The following is a 27,648-nucleotide window of genomic DNA, read 5'->3' on the forward strand; positions in this document are numbered from 1 at the left end:
GAGAAAGGTAAGATGTAGACACCTTACCTTTACCTCGTAGGAATAGAGAGGCTGCTTCCGATAAGAACCCCGGCTCGATAGTAGTTTTGCATCAAGCCTTGGGCATAAGGTACATTAAGGTCTCCAAATCAAAAAAAAAAAAAAAAGAATGAAGACTGATATATATAGATATATTATAATGGGCAAAATAAACTCGAAGTTACGTACTGGTCTTGTTGTAAGCTTGGTTGTTGCTAAATGGAAAGGTTGCGAGTTTGAGACCTGTAATAAACGTTTTTTTTTTCAACAATTGTAATGAAAAAACCATAAAATCTCATTTCGATTAAGGCCTTCAAAATCGTTAAGCCGGCCCTGTGCCTAACAAACTCACCCGACAAAACCTGAAATAGCAATGCAGTGGATGTTACACTAGATGGATCACATATGACATCCATATCATTTAACCACCAAAAAGAAGAGTTTTTTTTTAATCCCTATTTGATAACCAACGAAACAACAACCGCTCCTGGTAAAAATCCCACTAATAACTTGATAACCAACGAAAGAAATAATAATAAGTTTTTACTTCCATCAGAATTTGTATCACTCATAGATTCCATATGCTTAAACTTGAAAGTGCATGTGCTTCAATTTCGTCAAAGATATCCTCACAGCTAAACTACAAACATATATTTTCAAAGTATAAACTGTACACAGATACTGAAGACTACTTCATCGGCCGGCTAACTCTTGATGCTGCTTTCAATCAAAATCAGTCTAGTAATTTATTATTTCCAATTAAACAATTTTGTTAAGAAATAAATAAATAAATTGTCTATTACATTTACATCATTCATCACTTCTTATACACTCTGCTTTAATTACTTTGCTATTTGTTGGAAAAAATATGAAATGTTCCTTGGTAACTAACATGATGATTTATATTTGGTTATTCATTTTTGTGAGCTCGATCTACTCTCGCCACGGGCAAGCATTCTACGACCCAACATCTTGCAGAAACGACAGTAATGCTCCAGGCACAAGGTACTGTTGTGGCAACAACACGTTTTCATGCCAGACTTTCTTGATTTACCGAGCAAGCGAACGTTTTCCAAACATCTCTGCAATCTCCGTGCTGTTTGGTTTGCCACCCGACGCGTTATTTCAACTAAACGGTATTCATTCATCTTCAGAAAGTCTGTTTATAGGTAGAGAAGTATTTGTTCCCATTAATTGTTCTTGCTCGGGTGAGTTTTTTCAAACTAGATTCAACTACATGATCACGGATAACACGACAGTCTCAGAGACTGCTTGCGGGATCTTTGAAGGATTGGTGAAAGCGGTTACAATTCTCGAGGAAAATCAGAATCAAGAAGTTGTTAAGGCTGGTTTTGTTCTTGATGTGCCCTTAAAATGTGCTTGTCCTAATAATGAGTACAAGTTATTTGTCACGTATCCTTTGGTTTCAGGAGATTATGTAGGTAAAATAAGTTCAAAGTTTGGTATTTCCAAAAGTGATATTTTGGCAGTTAATAATCTACAGCCTGATACAACTGTTTATCCAGAAACAACCATTTTGGTACCACTGCATTCAAAATCAATTACTTTTATCGTGTCGAATCTTCAACCGCCAGCACCCGAATTTCTTCCAACAAAACCTGTTGAAGGAAATGATAAATCCATGAAATTAAAGAAAGTGTACATTGTTGTTTCGGTCATCGGGTTTAGTTTGGTGCTCGTGATATTAATCGTCACTGGTTTATATCTAAACGCGTTAAATAAATGCAAGCGCGACATTTTTATCATACCATCCACCGGTAGAAGCTCTTTTACTTCGTTTTCAACGCCTCCGGCTAGTTCTCCATGGTCAAGGCCAAGCCCAGCTACAAGAAGCTTGCCGAGCTCATGTTTGTCACCGGATCTCCTTGCGAGCATAAAGTATTCATTGTATAACTTCTCTATTGAGGAAATTAGAAGCATCACAAAAGATTTTAGTGTTGATTGTAAAGTGAGTGAAAATACTTATAGAGGGTGGTTTGATGATATGCAAGTGCTAATCAAAGAGATTGAATTCTCCGAAATACGCCATGTAATTGATCTACATTCAAAGATTAACCATGTCAACATATTGAAATTATTCGGGGTATGTTACAACGAGTCATCATGGTCATATATCGTATTGGAGCACCCGGTAAACAAGAGTTTAAGGGATTGTTTGATGAACTCTTCAAGTTTGAACTGGCAACGAAGAACTCAGATCGCGTTTGATGTCGCAATGGGGTTGCATTACCTGCATTACTGGGTAGTCCCTCCTTATACGCAAAAAGGACTATGTAGTGAAAATATTTTTGTGACGTCGAAATGGAGGGCAAAACTGGCTGTTTTGTCGCGAAATTTGAATCCTGGAATCATGGGATCATCAACCATGATCCTAGGATCGGAGTATGAGAAGTTTGATGCTTTGAAAACATTAGAGAAAGAAAACATTTGGGAATTTGGAATGGTTTTGCTCGAAATATTGTCAGGGAAAGTGAAGACCGATAAAACATCATTACGCGAATCAATCGCCTTTTTGGGAGGAGAGGGTGCTGAAGGAGGGTGTTTTGAGAATTTGAAGAATTTTATGGACCCTTGTTTGAAGGAGGACTACCGTTTGGCTGAGGCTTTGTGTTTAGGAGTGTTGGCTAAAGCTTGTGTGGAAAATGATCCTTTGCATAGACCATCCATGGAAGATATCCTCAAAGTTCTTACTAGAAAGGTATGATTTCAATTTTTCAAGGGTAGGAAACATGAATCTAAGGGTGCTTTTGCCTTGCATAATACAAGTAAAAGTTAATTTGTACACAATATTCAATATATATGTTTTACAATCTCAGGTTTTGTGTAAATAGTTCTAAATTTTCTCACATTAATATTTGGTATTTTGTTTAACATAGAGCTAAATTAAAAATAAATGCTCATTCGAATTGAAAATACCTATCAATTGTTGGGTTTATTGGAGCCTTGATTTGGGCCGACTAGAAGATAAATTAAAGTGACAAACTAATTAAACTGAAGACTTGATCAGTTCTGTATTAATTAGCCATTATTTACGTTTTGAGGAAACAAGTTGTAAACCCTAAGTTTATTTCCATGCATTAATTGTAACATCGCACTTTGTAATTCCTCACAAGTGGGCCAGCATAAATCGTGACAATCTACCTGTAGGATATTAAGTTATAGCTTTAAAGAATTATCCTATGAGCTAGTGAGACAACACAATAAAAGAATTACCCTGGTTGCAACCTGTAGGACAATCTACACCGAAGTATGTTGTTTATCTACTTTCGTGTGTGCGCCATATCCTAGCATCAATCACAATTTAGTACCCTTTTAATATATAAAATATTTAAATGATTTCACCTTTTAAATTAAACATGATTTAGTTTTTACATATCAACTAAGAGATTTTTTACTCGTTGATTTCAAGTTAATTGCAGCACTTTAGTTATATGCGACAATTTGTGTAAAATAGACTGCATATTATAGTTTAAAAGTATGTCAAACGACACAATATTTGGCCGGTAAAACACCGATTATACTACTTTACATCCTAACGATCTACTAATTACAATATTACAAGTTTCACCCTAAACATAACAATTATACTAAGACCCCTACTTGGTACTTAGTAGTTTAACCATGATGCGCGCATTGTTTCTTTGTCGATGAAATGACAAGAGGTACATGTTTTATTTTTCACTTAATGCAGTATTTCTTGGTTGATTAAATGACAAGAATCTCCATGAAGTGTATAGTTGTATTCTTAATTAGTAGCAAATAAGAACTCTTCTGGCTTATTATAGTTTCTGGTCTAATTCGTTGATGTACAAAGGGTCAATACTCTTTTTAGCTTAAATTTTGATCCTTGCTCTGTTACGATCCTAATTACTTGACACATTTTGCTTCTCTTTTAAAAGCATTTACGTAGTATTTTATTTTATTATATTTCTTTTTTGAACAACTACTTTTGCCTTTTGTGAGGCTCGAACCCCAGCCTTTGCTAAGTAACACCAACACCTTTACCATCACACCACAAGGGGTGAGACGTTTACGTAGTATTACCTTCTATAATTTTGATTTTTGAAGTAGCATGTTTTATTTTGAATTCTAGTTTTGTATTTTTTTTTAAGTGTGCTCTCTTTCTCTCTCTCTCTCTGTTTTTTTTTTCAAATTATGTAGAGTTAGCTTCTTTAATTTTGCTAACCATATTGCTTTTCCGTCTTTTATGTAGGCTGAAAAGCATGCAAATTAAAGGTCGTGCAGGGTTATACTACCGAATATTTCCTCGATTCTTTTTAAACTCTATAGAAAGCCACAAAGCGGTCACAAATCAATTGCTAAAAGCGGTCACCAATCAATTGCTAAAAAGAGATCACAAATCATGCAAAAAGAGCCCGTCACAGAAATTTATGGCCGTAATGGCAAAAACAACTGCTAATTTCGGCCCCCAAAAAATATCATCGTTCGCAAAGTGATTGTGAAATAAGATTATTTACGGAGGTGTTTGTGACCCCAGTTCCGGTTGTAAATACGCAGTTTTCTATTCTGTTTAAATTATAGTAAGCATCAACTATATCAAAATCCCTAAATGAAACAACTGGCATCCAACCTAATAGGTAGTGACTGGTGAGTTAAAATTATAGCAAACTTTAGTTTTATAAAAACTAATAATTGAAACAACTTGCCTGAATGGATTTAAAATAATAAAATCATTGAGATTTTGGGGTTATAGATACTACTTTTATTTAATAAGTATTTTATGTCGTTTTATCGTTGTCCATTTAAATGATTCTCTTGGGAAAAGGATAAACGTACTATACATAACGGTCTTTAGAAACATATTAGATACAAACTGTTGTAATAATCACACATAATTGAATTTCTAATTGTCAAATGACCAGACGAATATGAAGACTAAATTGGATGTTTATGTGAAAAATATAATTTTACACATTAATTAAATAATACAACTTCTAAGCTAATAATCCAAATATATTATAGATCGGCTATGTGATTTAGGTATTTTACAGACTTTGTTTTTACCACTAGGCCACCAACCTCAAAACAACTTTGCATATTAGTTAACTTTGATACTTTGTTTTTTTCCTGTTTTCACAAGTTGATGTTTTAAAAACAAGACTGATAAAGTTTTCTAGCTCTTCGGTTTGGTCAAGAAAGCCAATCGATTGGCTGACCAAAAGCGAAGACTTGCATTTTGTTGTTGCTTTCCACATGCTGTCATCAATTTTGTTGTTAACTCAAAATGAACAGAATATGTGCCAACACCATTGGCTAGTAGTTGAATCGACAACATGAATAATTCAGGTTTAAACTATCAAAAATGTATCTTCGGTCAGATTTTCAATACACCACTTATTATTATCATGTTATATATTTAAGCATAATAGTTGTCCTTTCTGGGGATCGTACGCCGCAAACATTTTGTAGACGCAAAAATAGCAAAGTAAAATTTAATCTTATTTATGCATTAAATAATTATACAGAATAAATTAAATCATATACGACTTTGAGATACAAATTAACAAAATTCGATGGAAGCAATTAGTTATTTGATTGATCATCGGGTCTATAAAGCTTTATCCGACGGTTGTTTAAAGGCTAGACCGGCCTTGAGTTAGCTTCCGCGTCCTGAAATATAATAAGCTAACATTAATACACTACTTATACTAATAATTTGAGAAAGGTTGACCTAAAATTTAACATCATACATTCAACATACGACATAGATTACAGATTTATCTTTTTACGTGCATTCTTTATCATATGTCATTGATCATTGATTTTTACATTTATCATATTTTATATTGCATTTCATATAACAAAATATATGGAAGCTTACATCATGGACAGCTTCCCGGATTGCGTGGAGTTGTTCTCGAGAAACCGTTCTCACCTGGCAAATTTTAAAGCAATAATTGTGTTAACTAATATTCCAAATTAATTAATTATATGTTTTATTATGGTATATGGTGAAACATTAGTTAAATTAAGTATCCACTAGTGTAAAGGTAAATAAAAATAATAATTATCAGTTTTACCTTTTTAACAATGGTCCAAATAACCTTTTGGTAGCATGGCGGAGTAGTAAGTGATCCAATATATCGATAATATTTTCTGCTTCCGATTTTTATTTCTCGAGGGTCGATAATCCCCACGGTCTTCTCAACTCCTTTCGTAGAAGCCAATGATTTAAAATACGGTTCCATCTGATCACATATTATGAAAATACGAATCTCAAGATTAGCATATCGAATAAAAGTACGTACGGGTAGAGTCAGAATATTTCAAACTAAAACCTTTTTAGCAAAATTCTTTTTGTAAGGAAAAAATTAGATAATGAGTTTTCATAATTAATAGCTTTTAATAAATTTATAATTAAGAATAAAAATATTAAATTCAAAAAAATCATTTGATTCTACCTTAGTAAAGAAAGAAAGTGATATAAAATGTACAAGTTAAAACACTATTTTTAGAAATGACTCACAGACCCAAACTTTGCAGGTAGTTTAAACTTTTAAGGACTTTTAAATTTTAGTGGGCATGAAATTAACGATTGCTTTTTCTAAAAGACTAAAAGCTAGACTATAGGTGTGACCCTGTAAGAGGCAAATGAATTAAAACTATAACTAAAAGTTTAATATTATCAAAAGAAAGGTTTATAGGCATACCAATGATAAGACTGAATCAGGGCGACCAATTTTGTACATGATTCCAACCACAGCAATTTTTCCATCACTACTCTGATGAACCAAATGTAGCTCCAGATTATATCTATACATGTAGCAAAAGTTAATATATTTATATAATTACCTTTTTTCTAAATACTTTAACTAAAATTAATATGATATTATATATATTGTACCTTCGGCCATTGACGGTATGCTCGGTAGGAGTGTGCCAATGAAGCTGGTTAAGCTGATACTCCGTTCCGTTAATATGAATATGTCCTGCTCCCTCGGTTGTCATCTACTTAAAAAAATTATTTCTACACAGTGACGGATTCAAAAACTTATTTTTAGTTCTATGAATCGATATCACTCAACTGTCGTGTATGCATATAATTAACACATAAAAACACAAGTACACACCATCATATCATGGCCTCTATTAACAAGAGTTGCGTTCGCAGCCTTATAATCTCTATCAAGCCTTCCAAGACTTGAAGTCGTTTGAACCCGTTTATGTGTGAGATCAATTGGAGACTGCAAGTCTCCTTGATTACACATGCTCCACTCCGGATGGATCTCTCCCCAATGATCCGGTCCGTTGGGACTATTCACATCATAAGTGAACTCATGTTCATCCTCTGCACCACCATTAACGTTAGTATTTTAAGATTATAAAACTTAACAAAGAAAAACATTCACAATAGTCAAGTTCAAGAGGATTATATATATATCGAAGCTCACCAACTTCTTGAGATTTAGCACAAGGAAGACACAAGATGATGGAAAGAACAATCAAGAATATTGAAGAAAGTCTTAAGCTAGGTTATCCATTTCTTTTTGGTTGTATGAAATATTTTCCTGAGTTTGGTACATATAAGTATATAACTATATATATACACAGAGAAGAAAAGGGTCAAAAGGTATGAACGTGGAGTTATGGAAGATTGATGCTGACCAAAAAGGCAAAGACGTGTGTAAAATAGATTTAAGGTTTTCTTTGTTTGTAATGAGTGCTTTTTAAAACTTTCTTCACGGATTTTGGCAGGTGAAATTTGAAGTTTCTTCACTCTTTCATCAAAAGAGTGAAAGGCATGTCAATTTGATACAAGTCTTCTTATTATACAAATGTGAACGAGACAAGTATTTGATATGTTAATGAAAAGGATTTAAAATTCAAACAAGAATTATTTTTTACTACTTTCTTCATCCTTTACAGGCTTCTATTTTGTTTTAAACTCGAATATGCATGAATTTTGATTTGTTAAATAAATTAGGACCGATTGTGTATTATTTCTTTGAACAAAATAGTGTCCAAGGATATTTCTTATGTTAAAAGTTGTAGTGGTTTAACACTTGACAATTCAACTCATAAATAAATCTGTCTAGCGGGATTTTATGCGGAGGAAATTTGGTAGGAATTGGTTTGGGTCGTTATGGTAACGATACGCACTCTTTATAACAATCGAAAGAGAAATCCTAAAAAAATAAATCGTGATAAACTCAAAAGGATAATAACACGTGTTTTACATCGATTGTAAATCATAAAAAAAAGAACACAAGTACCGAGTCTGAAAATACCGATACTGGTTACCGATACCGGTATTGATGTTGTTCAGTCGTAATTTGTTTGGTTTGTGTATCAACACGGTACCAACACTTGTATAGTTTATTATACCAAAAAAATAGGGGTATTGGTTTTAAATACTCCCAAGTTGCACCCGTTGGCTAATAACACTCCCAACTTTCATTTTGTCACCAATCACTCTCAACTTTGACCCTATTTGTTTATGTCACTCCATCGCTAATGGAACACTAACGATGTTAGTGGAGATGCTCACCACCCACCATCCTCCTCCACCACCATATTAGAGAAGAATAACTTAAATCTTCATGTCTTTTCTTCGTCTTCCTCATCGCATACCAAAAACACCTACACCCATCTTCATATTCCTCATCACATACCTCCAGCAATACTCAACGAATTCAAGTGATTCTTGAGCCTAAAGTGCTTAGTTTTACAAGGAGAACAACACCCACCAGTTAGTTTCCTCAATTTCCCATCCGATTTTCGAATCCCGTATTCTAGGATTTCGGTTTTTTTTTCAACTTGAGACTCCACAATCAATTGGTAGAAATTGAAGGGTTTCACACAAGTTCCGGCCATAATAGTTTAGTTACCTGGAATCGACCCTAAACTCATCAGAACATATCGACCTTGCCGGATAATCGAGGTTTTCTGAATATATCGGCTCGCCGTAAAACCGTTTACAGCCAGAAAGAGCATGCCCGTCACTGGAAACTTAAGTTCATCACTTTTACTGGTTGTTACAACAATTTTCCTACCACTAATGCCTCGAATATCAATGAAACCCAACCACTGCCGCCGTTAGGTTCGTCGGAGAGTTGTAGTCATTTAGACTTGAGCCGATTCATGAACGACCGATCAGGTCTAGAGCACAATTAGCGCTGCCATGTACCTGGAATGCCATCGGAGTAGTGTCATTTGTCGTTGCAAGAAAGACGGTTTCTGTTCTTTTCTACCGCTTGTGTGTTTAACATTTATTTTTAATTTTCTATAGGGTACTTTCCACGTAAGCAGACCATATCAAGCATGTAACGTCCACATCAGCGTCTCTACCAACGTCATTAGTGTTTCGTTAGCTAGGGAGTGACAGAAACAAATAAGGTCAAAGTTTGGAGTGATTGATGACAAAGTGAAAGTTGGAAGTGCTATTAGCCAACGGATGAGACTTTGGAGTATTAAAAACCAATATCCTAAAAAAATATTTTATCTTGAATGCAACTCTGTTTCAAATGTCAAGAAAATAAATAAACATAGCTTTGAAAATAATAAAAATGAATACCTGCAATGGCTCCAAAAACACGTTACCGGTTTTGGAAATGTTGATGTCGGTATCGATGTTCGGGTGGAATCAATTCGGTTCAACATAATATTGGCTCTCGGTTAGCTTACGATTCAAAAGATATATACTATCTTTGTTTTAAATAATTTATTATGCCGGAATGTCGAAAAAAATAAATACACCTGTGTATTCAGTTTTTTTTAAGCGTTAACGAAGATAAATTATCAGAGAGAAAATCAAATTGAATAAAAACTAAATGCATTAAAATTGTATATTATTTAAGTATATTGGGTGGAATTAAAATTTAATATATATATATATATATATATATATATATATAACTGCATGTATGAGGATTAAAACTTATGTTAGTTTGTGTTTAATGATTTGAGGGGCTGTAAGGACATTTGGACAAAGTTGAAGGTTAGAAGGTGGTGGAAGCTTAGGGGGTCTAGATGGCATATTATGTAATGAGCTGGAGTTTCATTGTGTTCATTTGTTACCTGCTGCTGGCTGCGCGCAGTTGATATTAAGTTATTTTAATTATATGTGCATCATGTTGATCTTGATTATTTAGAAGTTTAGATTATTTTTTTTTAGAAAATCGAATTTCTTGTATTTAGGCTCGTACTTTTCAAATTTGAAGAGCCCCGATATCCCACTCTAGCCAGACTAGGTTGTCTTAACCGGGCCCACGCTGGTGTTAGAGTTTAGCTTGAGCATTCCTCCGGAAAACCATACCACCGGCTGCCACTTAACAGTCGTTTGCTACCACAAGAGCATAATTCTCTAGCGTAACATACCGTGGGACAAAAAACTAGATGGGCTAAGAATCTGAACTGACAACCTTGTACAAGTTTAGATTATTATTAGGGAGGTTTGTTGTTTAGTATTGTTTCATAAGTTAATTGTGTAGTATTTTCATGAATCTAGTCTTGATTTGACAAAACTTTACATCTTGCACTTACTTTTTCATTTTTATCTTATTTAATATATAAAGCTATGATATATGAAAATTTTATTGGTAAAACCTTTTCAATTGTACCCATTATCTTATTACAAATAATTTCAACAACTACAAGAGAAAAACATGCATTTAACTGTTACAAAGTTGGTATAATTAACCATCAATTCAAACTTTGATACTATTATCATATTAAAAAAAGCTTAACCTTCGAGTTTGACAGCAATTAGTTTAATTATATTTGATGTATCTTACTAGAAGGGGTGGAAGCTGGTGGGTAGTTGTTAAGTTTGTTAGGACTAATTGACGTTCAAAATTGATGTTCTTGGCCTATTAGATTAAATATTAACACCTAATTATAAATCTCTAAAAAGTTTTCTTTTTTAAAATGTGCTAAGTTTTTGCAAACTACTGGACAAAAGGCATAACTTTTTAAAGTTAGCTAAGGATCAAAATTAAACGTACCGTATGAACTATTCGTGCAATTAGTTCTTTCATACATTGATCAAGTAAGGTTTATTATTCTAGCAAGCTAATGAACTGTTCATTATGAACATATGGTGGTGTTGATGGATCATTAAAAACATATTCAGTCAATTTGTATTTTCAGTCTTTTAACACATAACCCTACACTACTCTGAAAGTAATTATTTAATTTGAAATTGTAGAAACCTTAATTATGCAAACAATGTGTTTCTTAGGGGGTGTTTGGGATTCCTTATTTTACCTTCTTATAACTTTTCATTAAGTTAATAAATTACAAAATTATAACTTATGGAACTTTTCCTCTCATAATATAAACAATCCAAACTACTTATTATTTTTCAAAAAGTTAATAAGTTACAAATTGATGAAAATAAGCAATCCCAAACACCCCCATAATAAGTTTTGATTTACATAGCTAAATAGATGGGTCGGCACATGCTTATTTTATCTCAACTGCTCAAGCACTGTAACTTTAAAGAATCTTTCAAAATTCTATGGAACACGTTTGCCTTTTGAACGTTAAAGTCGACTTTTAATCCGTGTAATTTAATCTTATTTATTTATTTAGATTTACACAAATTCCAAACGAATTTTTTTTAGGTTTGTAGCATGAACACATTACACACGTTCTTTAAATTTTAATTAATAATACCGTTTTGATATATAAACCCACCAACAACCAAGGGCGAAGTTCCCTTTCATTTTTTTCTTGGTGGTGTAAATTTCTGAAAATTTTTATACGTAGTGTGCATGTATTTGTTTTCGTCAAAAATTTGGAGTCGCCCCCAATTTCATCCAAAATTTTGTGTCCTCTCCACTTATCTCCTCTGATGTTTTTCGTCCAAACTTTGTCACTTACCACAACGTACTCTTTTAGTTTGGTTTAATAAGACAATCAATTAAGAATGTTTAATTAAAGTTTTAACATAATAATAATAATAATAATAGAGTTAATTAAATTGTAAATTTAAGGTGCAAAATAGTAATTTCACATTATCCATGCATCTTAATATTTGAAATCAAACTATGTTCATAAGAATAAATTAGTTGTAAAAATTAAATTTTAGAGACAACAAGAATATAGTATGACATATATCAACATCAGATATTCAGGTTTTTAATAAAGTTTTGACGAATGTTACTCCGTCTCTCTTAGTGGAAAAAACACTCGCGTATATGTAACTAACATTTGTGATGACGTAATTTCGTGGTGGGAACAAATTTCTAATTTATTTTCGATGCATTCATTAATTAATTTGTTTTATATTAAATAAAAAGGTACGCATATTTATGGTGAAACGAATTATTTGAAATGACATTAAAAATATTATTACTATTTTTTTTAACCAAAGAAAGAGATTGTACAATTTCTAACAACTGTAAATTTATTATTTATCTATCATAAACAAGATTTGATATTTGAAATTTACATCAGTACCAGTACTTGTATATATCTCACCTATCTAATTTAATAATAAAATGTCGTTAAAAAGCTTTGAAAATATATAATGAGCTAAACAGGGAAATTCAAATGTACAGTATAAAATGTATAAACAATTGTTCATTACTTTTCACTTTGGAATAAATCTGACATGTTTTTGGTTTATTGTTAAACTACGCGCTATGGGTATTAACAGGGTCGGTAAAGGGGGGACACCGCAGAAGGGGGGGGGGTGTTGTACGACCAGGAGGTTTTGATAGGGCCATCATGCTTTTCACTCTCGCTCTCTCTCTCTCTCTCTCTCTCTCATACACACACAAATATATATGTTGTGGCGGCAAAGAGACTTTAAACTACCGAGGGTTATGGAGAAGGGTTTCGAAACCCTGTTTCCTATGTGTTGATGATGTAGAGAGGCTTTAAAGCCTCTACATAGTGAACAACCTTATAACTCTTTTACCATAATCAAAAACTTTCCGAGAAAAAAAATTATGTCACCATATGCATCATTATTATTCTTTTGTAAATAATCACTTGTATACAAAATCATACAACCCAAGATAATAAAAATTAAATTAACATAAATCAATGATAAAAATTAAAAATAAACAATACAAATATAAATATGTGTGGATCCTTTTGCAAAGGGCAAATCAATCTCGCGAAACCCTAATTTGCTTCTTCGTCATCTGGCCTGTAAAGCTTCAGCCAACGGTTATTTAAGGCTTGAACAGGTCTCGCGTTAGCATCTGCTTCCTGTTACACAACAAGCTAAAATTAACATACAAGTTTTATATCAAAGGTATACAAACCACTTATGATAGAACATATAAGTAAAGCTCACATCATGGACTGCTTCACGGATTATACGCAGTTGTTCTCGTGAAACCGTCCGCACCTGGTAAGTAATGAAGTGGAACCATCTTTTAGTGATCAGATTCTTACACATGGTAAATTCGGTATGAAATTATAAGAATAAGTAAGTATTTTCAAACCTTTCGAACAATGGTCCAAGTAACATTTTGGTCACATGGTGGAGTAGTAAGTGAGCCGATATATCGATAGTATTTTCTACTCCCAATCTTTATTTGTTGAGGGTCTATTATTCCCACGCTTTTTTCCACATCTCTTGTAGATGCCAGTGCTTTTAAATATGGTTCCATCTGATAACAGATTTTGAAGAATATACAAACAATTATGAGACGTATATAGAGAAATTACAACTTTAGCTAATTGTAGTATTGGTGAAAGAAAGTGCCTACTAACATACCGTTGTTAAAAATGAATCGGCGCGACCAATTTTGTATAAGATTCCAACAACGGCAACCTTTCCGTCTATACTTTGATGAACTAAGTGTAGCTCGAGATTAAATCTATGTATGTAAGAAATAATATTGTCATTACATGAAAACTTAGCTTCTTGCTAATAAATTAAGGTGAGTTGTGGAGATGAATTCTATTGTTCTAAAAGATATATACTTTGATACCTTCTGCCATTGATGGTGTGTTCAGTAGGTGTGTGCCAGTGGGCTTGATTAAGCTGATACTCAATTCCATTTATATGAATATGTCCGGCACCTCCTATCCATCTCAACTGTATATATTCAAAATAAGTTATTACTTATTAAAATAAATATTAATGCTAGTTAATAAATGTTATCTTAATATTATGAAAATTAAATTTGTGCTGCTTACCATCATATCATGGCCCCGATTGACAAGAGTCGTATTAGCGGGTTTATAATCTCGATCAAGTCTTCCTAATTTGGATGTCACATGCACCCTTTTATGAGTGAGATCAATTGGTGATTGCATGTCTCCATTATTACACATGCTCCATTCAGGATGGATCTCACCCCAATGATTCGGGCCATTTGGACTGTTCACGTCATATGTGAATTCATGTTCATCATCTGATCCACACATAACACACATATTTCAAGAACCCGAAAAAATTTTATGTTCAAACAATCGAAAAGACAATTATAATGCTTACCAACTTCTTGAGATATGGCTAGAGGTACACAAGAGAGGATGAAAAGAGCAAAGAACAATAAGCTTTTGTTATACATTGTTTTGTGCATATACTAAATCTGTTTAGGGTTTTGTGCAAGTTATTGATATTTCCCTATCTATATATAGGGGACATGCATAGAAATATAGAGGGAGTGGTGGTGGGCTTCTGGTTCAAAAAGGTTATGTGAAAGCGAAAAATGGAAGTTTCATTTTTGAACATAGACTATGTTTTATTTAGGTTTGAAGGGTGGAAACACCAATAAACTTTTCAATTAACGACCAAATGAATTATTATATATGTAATTAATTATATATGATTTTAGTTTAAAAATTAGATCATTCTTTTGAACGATAAAATGCATGAGATATATTGAGATCATATGTAGACTATAGTTCAGTTTGTAAGAATTTTCTTATCTTCGGTAGAGGGTTTTGATTCCCGGCCTTAAAAGAGTTTTCTCTTGTGGAGGTCTCGAGTTTGATTTCCTGGAGTGCCAAAAACTGGGACAGTAGAAATTCCGTAATAAGATTCAAACTTGGGTAATAGTGATTAGTGAGCCAAATCCAACACTATAAGAAAAAAAATTAATTTTAGTGTAAATAAATGCAATTCTGAAAGAAGAAGATTGTCTTTTCGTTCATCATTATTATTGAATTTGGCTTTGACTTTCAAATTGATACATTTGAATTGTAAAAAATCAATATCAAATAGACAAATATTGATCAGGTAATTTTGCAAAAAATAAGTCAAATTAATGGTACTCCGTACTTCTTTACTATTACTACGTTTGTGATGACGGAATACGAGGTTGAATTGCAACAACTTTCACTTGTGTCTTCTCGAAACATTCGTATTGCTTTATATTAAAAGAAATACACATTTTATTAGTGAAACGAGTTAAATGGACTATAATATATAAACTGTTATTCGACAGAAAGGAAGAAAATCATTCATTGTAATTTGTCTATATATTTATAATAATATATGTTCGGTTTCTATTAATATTCATTTAGAATCGATGATAAAACTATAACTGAAAATTGCAATATTATCATCAATATACTTGATAAAACTAGAAGTGTCGTTTGATGCAAGTTTTTGTAGGAGACCGTTTATAGAATAAAAATACACTTTTGTTAATGTAAATTACAATGCAAAAAGGAAATAAAGCTACAAATTACAATTCTTTTGAGAAGTAAAAAACTACAACGGTATGAAATAAAATACGAGAATATTGTAGAAACAGAAAAATACAGCTAAGGATTCTTGTTCTACACGGACCTCTTTAAAAAGATTGCAAGCTCCCAAAAGAATTTATCTATATCTAATTAGAATATAACAACTGAAGTAGTGTGTATTGTCAGAGAGGACATGAGCACCCAAATTCGAAACTCATAGAAAGGTGATGAAGAGAGGATTGCAGAAAGCTTTTGCATTTCTCTATAAGTTGCTGGGAGAACATTAAGCAATAGTCTTCTTGGTTTTATGATAAGGAGGCTAAAAATCTAGGTTCCCAATGTGCCAACTTTACCTAAAAACTTGAAAAAAAACAGACTGTTGATGACTTCATATTAGGTAATATTATGTATCAAGATCTCATTTGAGAAAATGAGAAAAGGTCTGAAACTTTGAGGAAAGGTCCAGAAATAAGAAAATGACATTTTAAAAAAATTTGATGGAGTTTTGATAGATAAAGACTCTGAAATAAAAGAAAAAAAGATATTAAAAAAAGATGAAAAAAAGGACTTAAAGGAAGAAACAAGATCAATATCAGCTGGAACACAAGAACAATGAAAAGAGGATGATCAAATGATCAAAAAATCAAGAAGAAACAGCTGATGAAGAGAGAAAAGCGGTGAAATGAGAAAAAACACCCGGTTGAAATGAAGAGCAAGCCTAACAAGCATGCTCTGATACCATGTAATCGTATAAAACTATGACACAAAAATATAGGAGAAATAAAGCAAAGAGAGAATTTTATTATCCCATAATGAATTCTTACAATACAAGAAACAAGCAATCCTATATATATACAAACATACACGACACATATATTATGCGACTTACATATTAAGTGTATGACTTACATAATTCTTGTAGTGGGATGACAAATAGTTGTAACTGTTCATTTTAATTTTACAAGACATTTCAATGGTATCATTTTAATCAATATATATTTAAAAAAATTAACTTAAAAAAGGTGTTCATTTTCAATATCATAATATATGATAACGGAAACTATGAAAGTGGAATGGTAAAACCAATGATATAATTCAAAGCATTTACCAACTTGTAAATTAAACATGCTATTGAATGATTATTTAATTGTTGTGGAACTATTTACTGAGAGAAATTTTATGTTTGAGTTTTCTTGTTCGGTAAACAAAGTTATATAGACAAAATTTTAAACAATTAAGATAGAAACGTTCAACATACGTACTTGATAAACATAACCGAGTGATTCAAGTCGACACTTCCTTTGCTTGATGGGGTGGTTAGACGGTTTTTCTTAGGGTTTCCTTATGGGCGCTTTCATCTTCAAATCTCGGCTGATATTCTCGCTTTGAAATATGAACAACACCATTTTAAGGGGGATTCAAACTTGGGTAATGATGTTATGACTCTTTGAGAGAGACACCCTGCTACTGCGACAGACGCCATCAACAAAAAAAATGTCGACATTGACTTTTCTTGAATCTTGACTGTGTGATCAAGAGACGGTTGGTATTGGAAGAAGTCATTGAATTCCGTACTTTAACCGGGACTTCTCTGTTTGTTCAATATGTAAGATAATGGTAATATTAGATGTTTCTTGATTAAGGTTGACATACAATATAAAGATAAACTAGGATATAGCTCGTGTGATACACGGGTGGTTAAAAAAAATAAAACAAAAAAGTTAAATTCGATGATATACATAATAGCATATCTTGTGAATTTATACCAACTAAGAAAAATATAGAGCTAACATCAATTCATCATAGTTGAGTTGGTAAGTTACATGCACCTTAAAAGCAAGGTAGTGAGTTTGATTCCCACCAACAACATTTTACAATTTATGACGTGGAAATTGTAAAAATGGAAACTTGTGTGTAAATTATAATTTTAGAAATTGTTGAGGTGTAATTCTATGTGAATAGCTTAGTTAAAGGACACGTGAAAACCATGTTTTGCTTTAATATAGTAGTTAGATATGACAAAGTTCTAAAGATCTAAGGTGAGCCTATGGGTTCACACTAATAATGTCTAATAAAAATATAGTCCAATACTCTCTCCGCAGTCAGAGGGAATGGAAACCGAAAGCTTAGATTAGAGAAAAAAACAAATATAAAACATAAAAACAAGAACAATAATGTCTAATAATAAGACGGTCTTCTAGTGACATTTACGTGTCCGTTTTTTTTGTAAAATTTTCATAAATAACTTTTTAATTTGAACTAACTATTTGGTTAGATAGAACTCCATCCAAAGTAGCATCGATAAAAAGGAAGGTTTGCTTGCCATCCACAGTATTTGATGTACGTGTTAGCCCATGATTTCGTTTGGATGGATCCATCAAACCTATGATGAATTTGTGTTTTGTACGCTTATTAATTTGCGCCCATAAATTGGTTTAAAAGAAATAAATTACTTGGAAAACATGTAGAGCTAATTATCTATCTAAATTAGTAACAAATGTCTTTAAATTCTTTAAAATGTATAATGAGCTAAACCCTAAAAGTGAGAAAATTTAAATTCACACAATAAGATGTAAAACTAATGTTAATGATTTTTCTCTTGGAATAAATCGGGCATGCTTTTCGTTTACTCTTTTAGCATAATCAAAAACTTTCCAAAATATATATGTAACAATATGAATCATTATTATTTATTTCTGTAATGTAAATAATCACTTAGTATACAAAATCATACAACACGGAATGAAAAAATAAAGAGAAACCAATTATTAATATTGAAAATACACAGTAATAAATATATAAATATGTGTGGATCATGTTGCAACGTGCAAATAAATCATGTGGAACCCTAATTTGCTTCATCGTCATCTGGCCTGTAAAGCTTCAACCAACGATTATTTAAGGCTTGAAGAGGTCTTGCGTTAGCATCTGCTTCCTGTTATATTAAACCACAAGCAAAAATTAACAGACAAGTTTTATATCAAAGCTATACGAACTACATATTATGATAGAACATATATGTAAAGCTCACATCATGCACTGCTTCACGGATTATATGTAATTGTTCTCGTGAAACCGTCCGCACCTGATAAATAATGAAATGGAACCATCTTTTAGTGATCAGATTCTTACACATGGTAAAGTCGATATGAAATATTATAAGAATAAGTAATTATTTTGATACCTTTCGAACAATGGTCCAAGTAACATTTTGGTCGCATGGTGGAGTAGTAAGTGAGCCAATATATCGATAGTATTTTCTACTCCCAATCTTTATTTGTTGAGGGTCTATTATTCCCACGCTTTTTTCCACGTCTCTTGTAGATGCCAATGCTTTTAAATATGGTTCCATCTGATCACAGATTTTGAAGAAAATACGAATAATTATGAGACTTATATAGAGAAATTGCAACTTTAGGTAATTGTAGTATTGGTGAAAGAAAATGATTACTAACTAGCATACCATTGTTAAAAATGAATCGGCGCGGCCAATTTTGTATTAAGATTCCAACAACGGCAACCTTTTGGTCTATACGTACTTAGATGAACTAAGTGTAGCTCGAGATTAAATCTAAGCATGTAAAAAATAATAGTCATTGAATTTTTGACAATTAATTATGATGAATTTTGGAGATGAATTCTAAGTTTGCACTAAATAATGTTTTGATACCTTCTGCCATTGATGGTGTGCTCAGTAGGTGTGTGTGTCACACCCCGACCATGATGGAAACGTCGGGGCGCAACCGATTGTTCATCGCACACGACACTATTAAGTGAAAATATTTAATCAACTCATTTAAATTCATAAAAACACAAAGAGTCACATAACTTGTTCATACAATAACCGAATTTAAATCATAGTATATAATATAATGTTCGTTTTGCTAATATCCTAATAGCCTCGATAACATTTTTTTTTCTTCAAGTCCTCGAGTCAACCAAAAGTCAAACTTGTAACATTGCACAAATAGATTTTGTCAACACAAAGGTTGGTGAGCAATTTCATAGTTTTTGAACAATAGATATATTATATGAATTTCCACAACTTGTATACAAAACAATAAATATTAGCAACAATTTAGATAAATGAAATCGTTAATAAGAATACATTAACGACACCTTTCTATAAGGGGATGCCAGATATACTCGGATTCATGAATCAATCATCCAAAAGCGGTAAACACATTAGCACTCAAGCATATAAGCATATAATCACCAAATCGAGCATTTATTTAAGTAAAGTATTCAATAAAGTTTGTGGTTTAAGACTCAAGTATAAATCATTTGGATTTGCATATATGCAAGTTTTGTGGCTATCTTTATTATATACTAATATGATTAAACTTATGAATTACTCATCAACCTTTGTGTTGACAAACTTTATTTTATGAAATGTTGCAGGTTTGCATCTTGGTTGATTTATGATTGTGAAGAAAACGACATCAAAGACCTTAGGATATTAGTAAAAATGAACAATATCAAATTTGTCATATTTCGTGATATCTTGTTTATGGTTATTTTATGGATTATTGTTATGTGACATTTTCGATGTTGTGAAATGAAATGAGTTTATTAAATACTGTCACTTTAATTAGTGTCTTGTGCTTATGGACAATCGTTACACCTTAGCATGTTCCGCCGCCTTTGGTCGAGGTGTGAAAGAAACGGAAGTTATATTTTTGAATATAGACTATGTTTTATTTAACTTATAAAGGCAAATAAATTATTTGTTTCCAAAACGATTGGTGTGAAGTTTCTTCTAGTCTTTGTAGCCAAGGTTTGAAGTGTGGACACACTAAGAAACTTTTCAATTAGCGACCACAAGACATATATTTGTAATTATTTATATATGACTTTAGTTTAAATAAGATCATATTTTGTTTAACGGAAAAAATGAGATCATACGTAGTTCCATGACATCTATAGAACCTTGCAGAATTTAAACTCCTTTACGATTACAGGGAGACACTATATCACTAAACCAAAGGTGCCGGATTACTTAAAATTTAATTATTGATCGGTTTAACAAGTTTCTTATTTTTAGACAGACAATTAATTTTACTTTAACTTTAATTCTATATAAGAAAGATCAACTATTTTATTATAACTTTAATTCTACAAGAAGAAATTGCCTATTTCTCATTTACAATTATTATTATTATTGAATATGGCTTTTTTCTTTCTACATGTTAAACGACAAATGTTACACTCCTAATTTACTTTACACCAACAACATACTCTCTTGCGCACGATTAAATCTAGGACCTCCCCTATGTACTTTTATCAAGTAGGCTAGCCCCATGTTATTTTAATATCATTTTAATATAGCTTATTGACTTCAAAATATATGCATTTGAATTGTATAAATCATTATCAAATATTGATTAGGTTTTCCAGAAAACATAGTCAAATTAATGGTACTCCTTATCTATTTGTGGAAAACGCACTCTTGTACTACGTTTATGAATTGTGATTGTCGAAACACGAAACGAATCTAACCTGATCCATGACGATGCTCCACGGATTTTCGAGATGAACGAACCACGTCTTGATCTTCTTCTTCCTCGGCTGCGCCGGAGACCTGCAATGCCGTGACCTGCAACAGTGAGACCTGCGATGGTTTCGGGGGTGTGGAGGCGACTGCTAAGATATCCTGAGGATTTCTTGTTCACAGACACAAAAAGTGGTGGTGGCTCTTACTGAGCATGACCCATGATAAGGAGGTGGAGACCTCCTTATATAGAGTCTCATGGCCACCATCATGGTACCCTAATGGGCCTAGCCCAGTTAGGGTTACCTCCACAAAACCCCCTCGGCCCAATAACATCGTATTAGTCCATGTAACGAAATAAGCCAAACATAATAGATTTAGGGTCGTAGAACCGGGTTTTAGTACCATACCCAGCTTGCGCGCGAGGCGACTTATGAGCTGTGAATAATAAAGCCAGCGCGTGAGGCGACTTACGGGCTGCTTTATGTCACGCGCCACGTGCAGATGTTGCATGCACGTGCACGTAGACTTTGGTTTTGTGTTATGCGCCACGCGCAGATGTTTGCGTGCGCGTGCGTGTAGACTGACATGTGCGAGCATGTGATGCGTAAGCATGTGCAATATGCGTGAGCATATGCGATGCGTGAACATATGGTATGAGGATTCCCAACCCCTAAGTTTGGCGTGTAGCCATATGGGATCTTAGGAGGATTCCCAACCTTGCAGTTTGGCGCGTAGCCATATGGGATATTAGGAGGATTCCCAACCTTGAAGTTTGGCGCGTAGCCATATGGGATATTAGGAGGATTCCCAACCTTGAAGTTTGGCGCGTAGCCATATGGGATATTAGGAGGATTCCCAACCTTGGCGCGTAGCCATATGGGATATTAGGAGGATTCCCAACCTTGAAGTTTGGCGCGTAGCCATATGGGATATTAGGAGGATTCCCAACCTTGGCGCGTAGCCATATGGGATATTAAGAGGATTCCCAACCTTGAAGTTTGGCGCGTAGCCATATGGGATATTAGGAGGATTCCCAACCTTGAAGTTTGGCGCGTAGCCATATGGGATATTAGGAGGATTCCCAACCTTGGCGCGTAGCCATATGGGATATTAGGAGGATTCCCAACCTTGAAGTTTGGCGCGTAGCCATATGGGATATTAGGATTCCCAACCTTGAAGTTTGGCGCGTAGCCATATGGGATATTAGGAGGATTCCCAACCTTGGAGTTTTGGCGCGTAGCCTGATGCGCGCATGCACGGCGATAGAGTGGTGACTCGCAAGTGCGTGTGCATGGCGGAGGTCTCTTGCGCAAAACCCAGATGGTGGCTTCCGCGGCGGCGCATGCACGGCTGAGGAGTGAGAACCCCCGGGCGTGCGTACATGGCGGCGGAAGTCTAGTAACTTCTGGATCTGCAATTTAAGAGTCAGATCTGCAACTTTAGACCTAAAATCCAGGTCTGTAATCTAGACCTAGATCTGTAAATCAGATCTGGACAGATCTGAAGCCCGGAGCAGATTTAAAACCATCACAGATTCGGAGATCCTGAATCTGTGATTCACAGATTCGGAGATCTGATCATTCGAATCACGGATTTTCCTTCTTGCCCAGATCTGGAAATCTCTTTTTAGATCTATGGATCATTTTGAGCTTTAAATAGAACGAGCTTTGAAGCCTTTTTCTGTAAACTTCCAGATCTGCGTTTTTCTTGGGAGAGATCTGACAGCCGAGATGAAGATCGAAGGGCAGTTCGTTGCCGTCCCACGGATGGCGCCAATGTCGAAACACGAAACGAATCTAACCTGATCCATGACGATGCTCCACGGATTTTCGAGATGAACGAACCACGTCTTGATCTTCTTCTTCCTCGGCTGCGCCGGAGACCTGCAATGCCGTGACCTGCAACAGTGAGACCTGCGATGGTTTCGGGGGTGTGGAGGCGACTGCTAAGATATCCTGAGGATTTCTTGTTCACAGACACAAAAAGTGGTGGTGGCTCTTACTGAGCATGACCCATGATAAGGAGGTGGAGACCTCCTTATATAGAGTCTCATGGCCACCATCATGGTACCCTAATGGGCCTAGCCCAGTTAGGGTTACCTCCACAAAACCCCCTCGGCCCAATAACATCGTATTAGTCCATGTAACGAAATAAGCCAAACATAATAGATTTAGGGTCGTAGAACCGGGTTTTAGTACCATACCCCTACACCTGATTTATGCGTTTCATTTCTCAATTAGGTCTCAGTTACTGAAATTTGTTATATTCATCATTGTGTTTTAGGAGACATTCTTGAGCGTGATTCTTTTTAATCTTATTTGCAAACAAAGATTCTTTGTATGTGGTTTTCATGACGAAAGCGACTCACAAACTAAAATAACAACATCAAAGCACTTGGTAATTGCAAAGGCTTCGATCCATTTATGTGTGTGAAACTGTTTGATTCTTTCTTTCTTCTTATTTTCCTTATATGTTGCTGATGCAAAGGCTTTGATCCATTTGCATCAGGTTGCTACTGGAGACAGGGCCAATGATTTGGTTTTGGATATGTGCAAATTATGGGTAATCAATGATTGTAGAGTCCTTTTTTTATGTGAGTAATGGTAACTCATAGATTAAATATGCTTAACATGTGAACTTGGAAGTGCTTCAGAGTTAGGTATTCTCATTAAAATAGTATATGTGATGGGAATGAGCTACGACGGAAACGCAATATATGTATTCTCAAAGGGGGTGAACGGAAAATAATACAAGTGGCTAAAGTGTAATATATTAGTAGTATAAGTAATAGATGATAAGGCTTGTTAGGGTTAGGATTAAGTTTGTTTAGATCTTTAAGGCTCCTGCGTGATGCATGGAAATATCTTGTAACTTCCTCTTTACGTTTCAGTAATACAATCGTTCGTCTATATTGTTCCTATTTTCTTCCCTAAATCCAACTCATATCGATTCCTAACATTGGTCCGACCTGCCCTAGATCTTCCGTTTGTTTTTCACCATGGAAACTCGTTCAGTTGCTCGTATTGATGCCCAGATCAAGCAATTACAAACTCATCTAACGGAAATCAAATCTACCCTGAAGTTATTGGATGAGGATCGGGCTGAATCAGTGGAGTTTCGAAAGGTGTTTCTCGCTTGGATAATTCATCAGGAGAAGAGGACCGATGATGGTTCATTGGGATCTGGGTTCAACAATCTGTCTTCCGATTCAAAAATTGACCGAGTGCTGGATCCTTCCTCTAGTTCTCTTCCTGATTATCGGTAATTGCTAGCTCAAGTGAAGGCTAAAATTTCCAGATCTGATGAGAACTGCCTTGGCCATGGCCGTTTGATGTCGCATGGTGATAATGGAGTCATGCCGGAGAAGAAGCACGTAGACGGTTCGTTGGGATCGGGGTTTTCCGGTGAGGATTTCTCTGGTGTTTCCAGACCTGGTATGAAATCGGATTTGTTTAAAACTGAGGACGGATCTATTTCACATCATGATTCGAACGTGGCTATTTCCAACCTACTACTCCGTTTTCTGGTTTCACCAAATTTGAAAATCGGATCAATATTCCCCAATCAGATGTGTTCAAGCCCTGCCCCTCACTGAACCCTAATGCACCGTTAACTTCACTTGGCATTTCAGATGTTGATCCAATTGTTGTCCTTACAACGGTGCCTCTTTTTACTCCTGAGCTCAGCTTCATACTTCCTTCAGAAACCCCTGTTCTTTCCACACAATTGTCATAAGAAAATAAGGATTTCGATTCAGCGCATGTCACTATCAATTGGGGCGCCTCTTTTCCCACATAACCTATTCAAGATCCACTCACAACTCAGATTCAGATATTCGGTTTTGATCCTGGTCCAAATTTTATTAGCACACCTTATTTTAGTCACATTATTCGCATCTGTCACCGTGTTTGTGCGGTTTTGCCGGAGTTTGGTCTTTCGGTTTTGGGCCATACACTTGTTTTTACTCGGATTCTGCACCATTTTGACCAACCTGCGGTGCTTTAGTTTCGTGTTACACACAGCCATAACTTGAAGGGGCTGACAATGTAATGTGGTACTTTTGGAATTAACACCTTCCATGTTTACACTGGGCGCTCGTTATCTGTTTTACAATTTGTTCATGGAGAAGTTCGAGTGGAGTCGATTATGGTTCATTTCTCCAACATTCAAGGTTCTACGAATATGCAAGCTGTCAAGAATCGTCGAGATGTGCAATTTTCGGTGGGAGAATGGGTTTATTTGAAGTTCAAACTGCACCACCAAATCTCTGTTGCAAGTCGTATTAATCAAAAGTCAGCTGCTACATTTTTTGGTCCATTTCAGATTGAGAAATTGAGACCGATAGCCTTTGTTGGTACTTTCTTTCCTACAAACCTATCGGGTATTCATTGGGGGTACAAAACCGCAAGTCCTGTTGTTGAGTTAATTGTTGGATCATATCATTTGTGGGTGGTGCATGGGCAGGGTCGACCACCAGACAACGCAGCTGATCCAGTCTTGAGGACAAGACTGTTTTGAAGGGGAGAGTAGTGATGGGAATGAGCTATGACGGAAACGCAATATATGTATTCTCAAAGGGGGTGAACGGAAAATAATACAAGTGGCTAAAGTGTAATATATTGGTAGTATAAGTAATAGATGATAAGGCTTGTTAGGGTTATGATTAAGTTTGTTTAGATCTTTAAGGCTCCTGCGTGATGCATAGAGAGAGGGCATAGCCCTGGAATATCTTGTAACTTCCTCTTTACGTTTCAGTAATACAATCGTTCGTCTATATTGTTCCTATTTTCTTCCCTAAATCCAATCTATCACAATCAACTCATATCGATTCCTAACAATATGGAACTATAAATTCTTATGCTTCAGTGAATGAATACACTTTGATTTGATATAAGTAATGTGAAATATGTTTTTCTTTCTTGCAGCCTGCTGATTATAAGCCCCCATTCTTCAGAGGCGGCACAAATGAAGAAGCTCAAAATCAGTGGACAAAAATCTTTAAAAATGGAAGTTGGGAATGTCAACAACAAGCATTTTGTATTATATCTGAAGGTAAGAAATTTTTATCAAAATAAAAAGCAATACTTTATGGTTCAATTAATAAATTAATTTGTAATATTCTTGATCATTGCAGGTTAAAAGTTTTCTTGATCCTTGTGAGGATGATAATGTGAGTTTGGGAGCTGATTCATTGAATCAAGTGATCAAGAAAATGTGGACATCACTCATGTTCTCTCAAATTTCTTTGATATCTCATTGATAATTTTTTGATTTAGTTACAAAATAGCAACTATCATTATAAAGCTGAGCAAACCAAACTTCCATAATTGAAAATGATTTCATATGTTTTTATTGGATATTCATATATTATGGACAATCTTGTAATCGAAGGCATTCTAATAGTAATAACAGGAGATTAAACTTTCAACCTCAGGAGGCCAAGGGTCATCTATTCTACTTATATCACTTTATTTTTAATACCCTTTTGACCGATTGTCTTAATGAACCAAATCTATTTTTTTATTACTTTTATTACAGAATTTGGAGTATGAATTCAATACCGTGAAGGAGGAAAACGAACCCATTAAGAAGAGTTCACCTACCAGTGGTGAAGTTCAGATGTACATGAAAGTAAAGCTCTTTTTCAACATCTATCTTCAGTTGACTTTTCTTTTCAGAGGTAGTTGCCTCTCTTATACCTTTGATCACCATATGCCTCTCTTATATTCTTTTAACCGATTATCAGTCTCAATTATTAAGAATGCAATATCAATTTTTCAATAATGCCATTAATACAAAGCCCATTTACGCGCGGGCACTTTATCAGCTCTTCCAATGAACTGTATTACTATTTCTAAGCAAACTTGGTGGTGAAGCCAACCAGACTAGTGCGCAAGTTAATGGACAAGCTGACCAAATAAGGTTATCTTGAAATTCTTCTTACCTTTAGTAATCATTTAGGAAATTAAATACCAGTGCATATGAAAATTAGCAACCCGTGTTGATGTAGCTGAAGCATGGACAGTGGGCAATTAGTGAGGTCGGTGGTACGGGGAGAAAGCCATGACGCCAAAAGTGTACAAGGTGAGAAAGACAAGAAACACTGCATGGACGTACCTCGGGTAATACATAAATTTGTACAATTTACCTGTGAATTGTCTGAATATAAATTAATTTTTGGAGATTTATGGAACGCATACAGTTTGGGAACGTCGCTGCTATGCAGGGTCCAAAGCCATGTAGCCATGCTTTTAAGCTCAACGATAAGGTCAGGCGGCCACTACTTAAAGTTGCACTAACTGCTCGTATATTGTATATTTTTGTTGCAAATGCATATTGATTATTGCATATTGTATATTTTTAATTTTTTGTAGATGTGATATATGTGATGATAAGCAGACTATGTGCAGCTTTTGGTGTTTGATGATATAGAGCTCCCAACTTACTAAATAAAGAACACTGAGTTATGTGAAACAAATGGAAGAAACTGGATG

At 34.5% G+C, this 27,648-nt stretch overlaps 2 protein-coding genes and 2 pseudogenes across 3 annotated transcripts; 1 reads left to right on the forward strand and 3 right to left on the reverse strand.

Annotated features, from left to right (window-relative positions):
• Window positions 1-910: 910 nt before the first annotated feature.
• Window positions 911-2,743, forward strand: LOC143558403 (lysM domain receptor-like kinase 4). Its single transcript, XM_077047250.1, has one exon. It carries the CDS (start codon window positions 911-913, stop codon window positions 2,741-2,743), a length of 1,833 nt encoding a protein of 610 aa, XP_076903365.1.
• Window positions 2,744-5,583: 2,840 nt separating this feature from the next.
• On the reverse strand, window positions 5,584-9,213 carry LOC143558404 (alpha carbonic anhydrase 7-like; annotated as a pseudogene). The gene is made up of 8 exons (XR_013139735.1): window positions 9,188-9,213; window positions 7,452-7,528; window positions 7,131-7,348; window positions 6,905-7,011; window positions 6,711-6,813; window positions 6,081-6,248; window positions 5,882-5,935; window positions 5,584-5,670 (listed from the first exon to the last, which is right to left on the reverse strand). The product of XR_013139735.1 is annotated as an alpha carbonic anhydrase 7-like (transcript).
• Window positions 9,214-13,090: 3,877 nt separating this feature from the next.
• LOC143558390 (alpha carbonic anhydrase 7-like) lies at window positions 13,091-14,615 on the reverse strand. The gene is made up of 7 exons (XM_077047237.1): window positions 14,462-14,615; window positions 14,161-14,378; window positions 13,953-14,059; window positions 13,736-13,838; window positions 13,461-13,628; window positions 13,310-13,363; window positions 13,091-13,221 (listed from the first exon to the last, which is right to left on the reverse strand). Exons 1-7 carry the CDS (start codon window positions 14,547-14,549, stop codon window positions 13,135-13,137), a joined length of 825 nt encoding a protein of 274 aa, XP_076903352.1. The 5' UTR covers window positions 14,550-14,615; the 3' UTR covers window positions 13,091-13,134.
• Window positions 14,616-18,473: 3,858 nt separating this feature from the next.
• On the reverse strand, window positions 18,474-25,135 carry LOC143558405 (alpha carbonic anhydrase 7-like; annotated as a pseudogene).
• Between the last annotated feature and the right edge of the window lie 2,513 nt (window positions 25,136-27,648).

This window comes from Bidens hawaiensis, unplaced genomic scaffold, assembly GCF_021521415.1.
Source record: "Bidens hawaiensis isolate Kalapana, Puna unplaced genomic scaffold, B.hawaiensis_p1.1 tig00019448_1, whole genome shotgun sequence".
NCBI classification, from domain to species: Eukaryota; Viridiplantae; Streptophyta; class Magnoliopsida; order Asterales; family Asteraceae; genus Bidens; species Bidens hawaiensis.

What these genes read in the sequence shown, in the direction of transcription:
- LOC143558403 (XM_077047250.1), top strand. Translation starts at nt 911, where the DNA reads ATGATGATTTATATTTGGTTATTCATTTTTGTGAGCTCGATCTACTCT.
- LOC143558390 (XM_077047237.1), bottom strand. Translation starts at nt 14,549, where the DNA reads ATGCACAAAACAATGTATAACAAAAGCTTATTGTTCTTTGCTCTTTTC. An exon ending in ATCGGGGCCATGATATGATG is followed by an intron (nt 14,060 to 14,160) that starts GTAAGCAGCACA and finishes GAATATATACAG; the next exon opens with TTGAGATGGATAGGAGGTGC. An exon ending in CCGATTCATTTTTAACAACG is followed by an intron (nt 13,629 to 13,735) that starts GTATGTTAGTAG and finishes ATCTGTTATCAG; the next exon opens with ATGGAACCATATTTAAAAGC.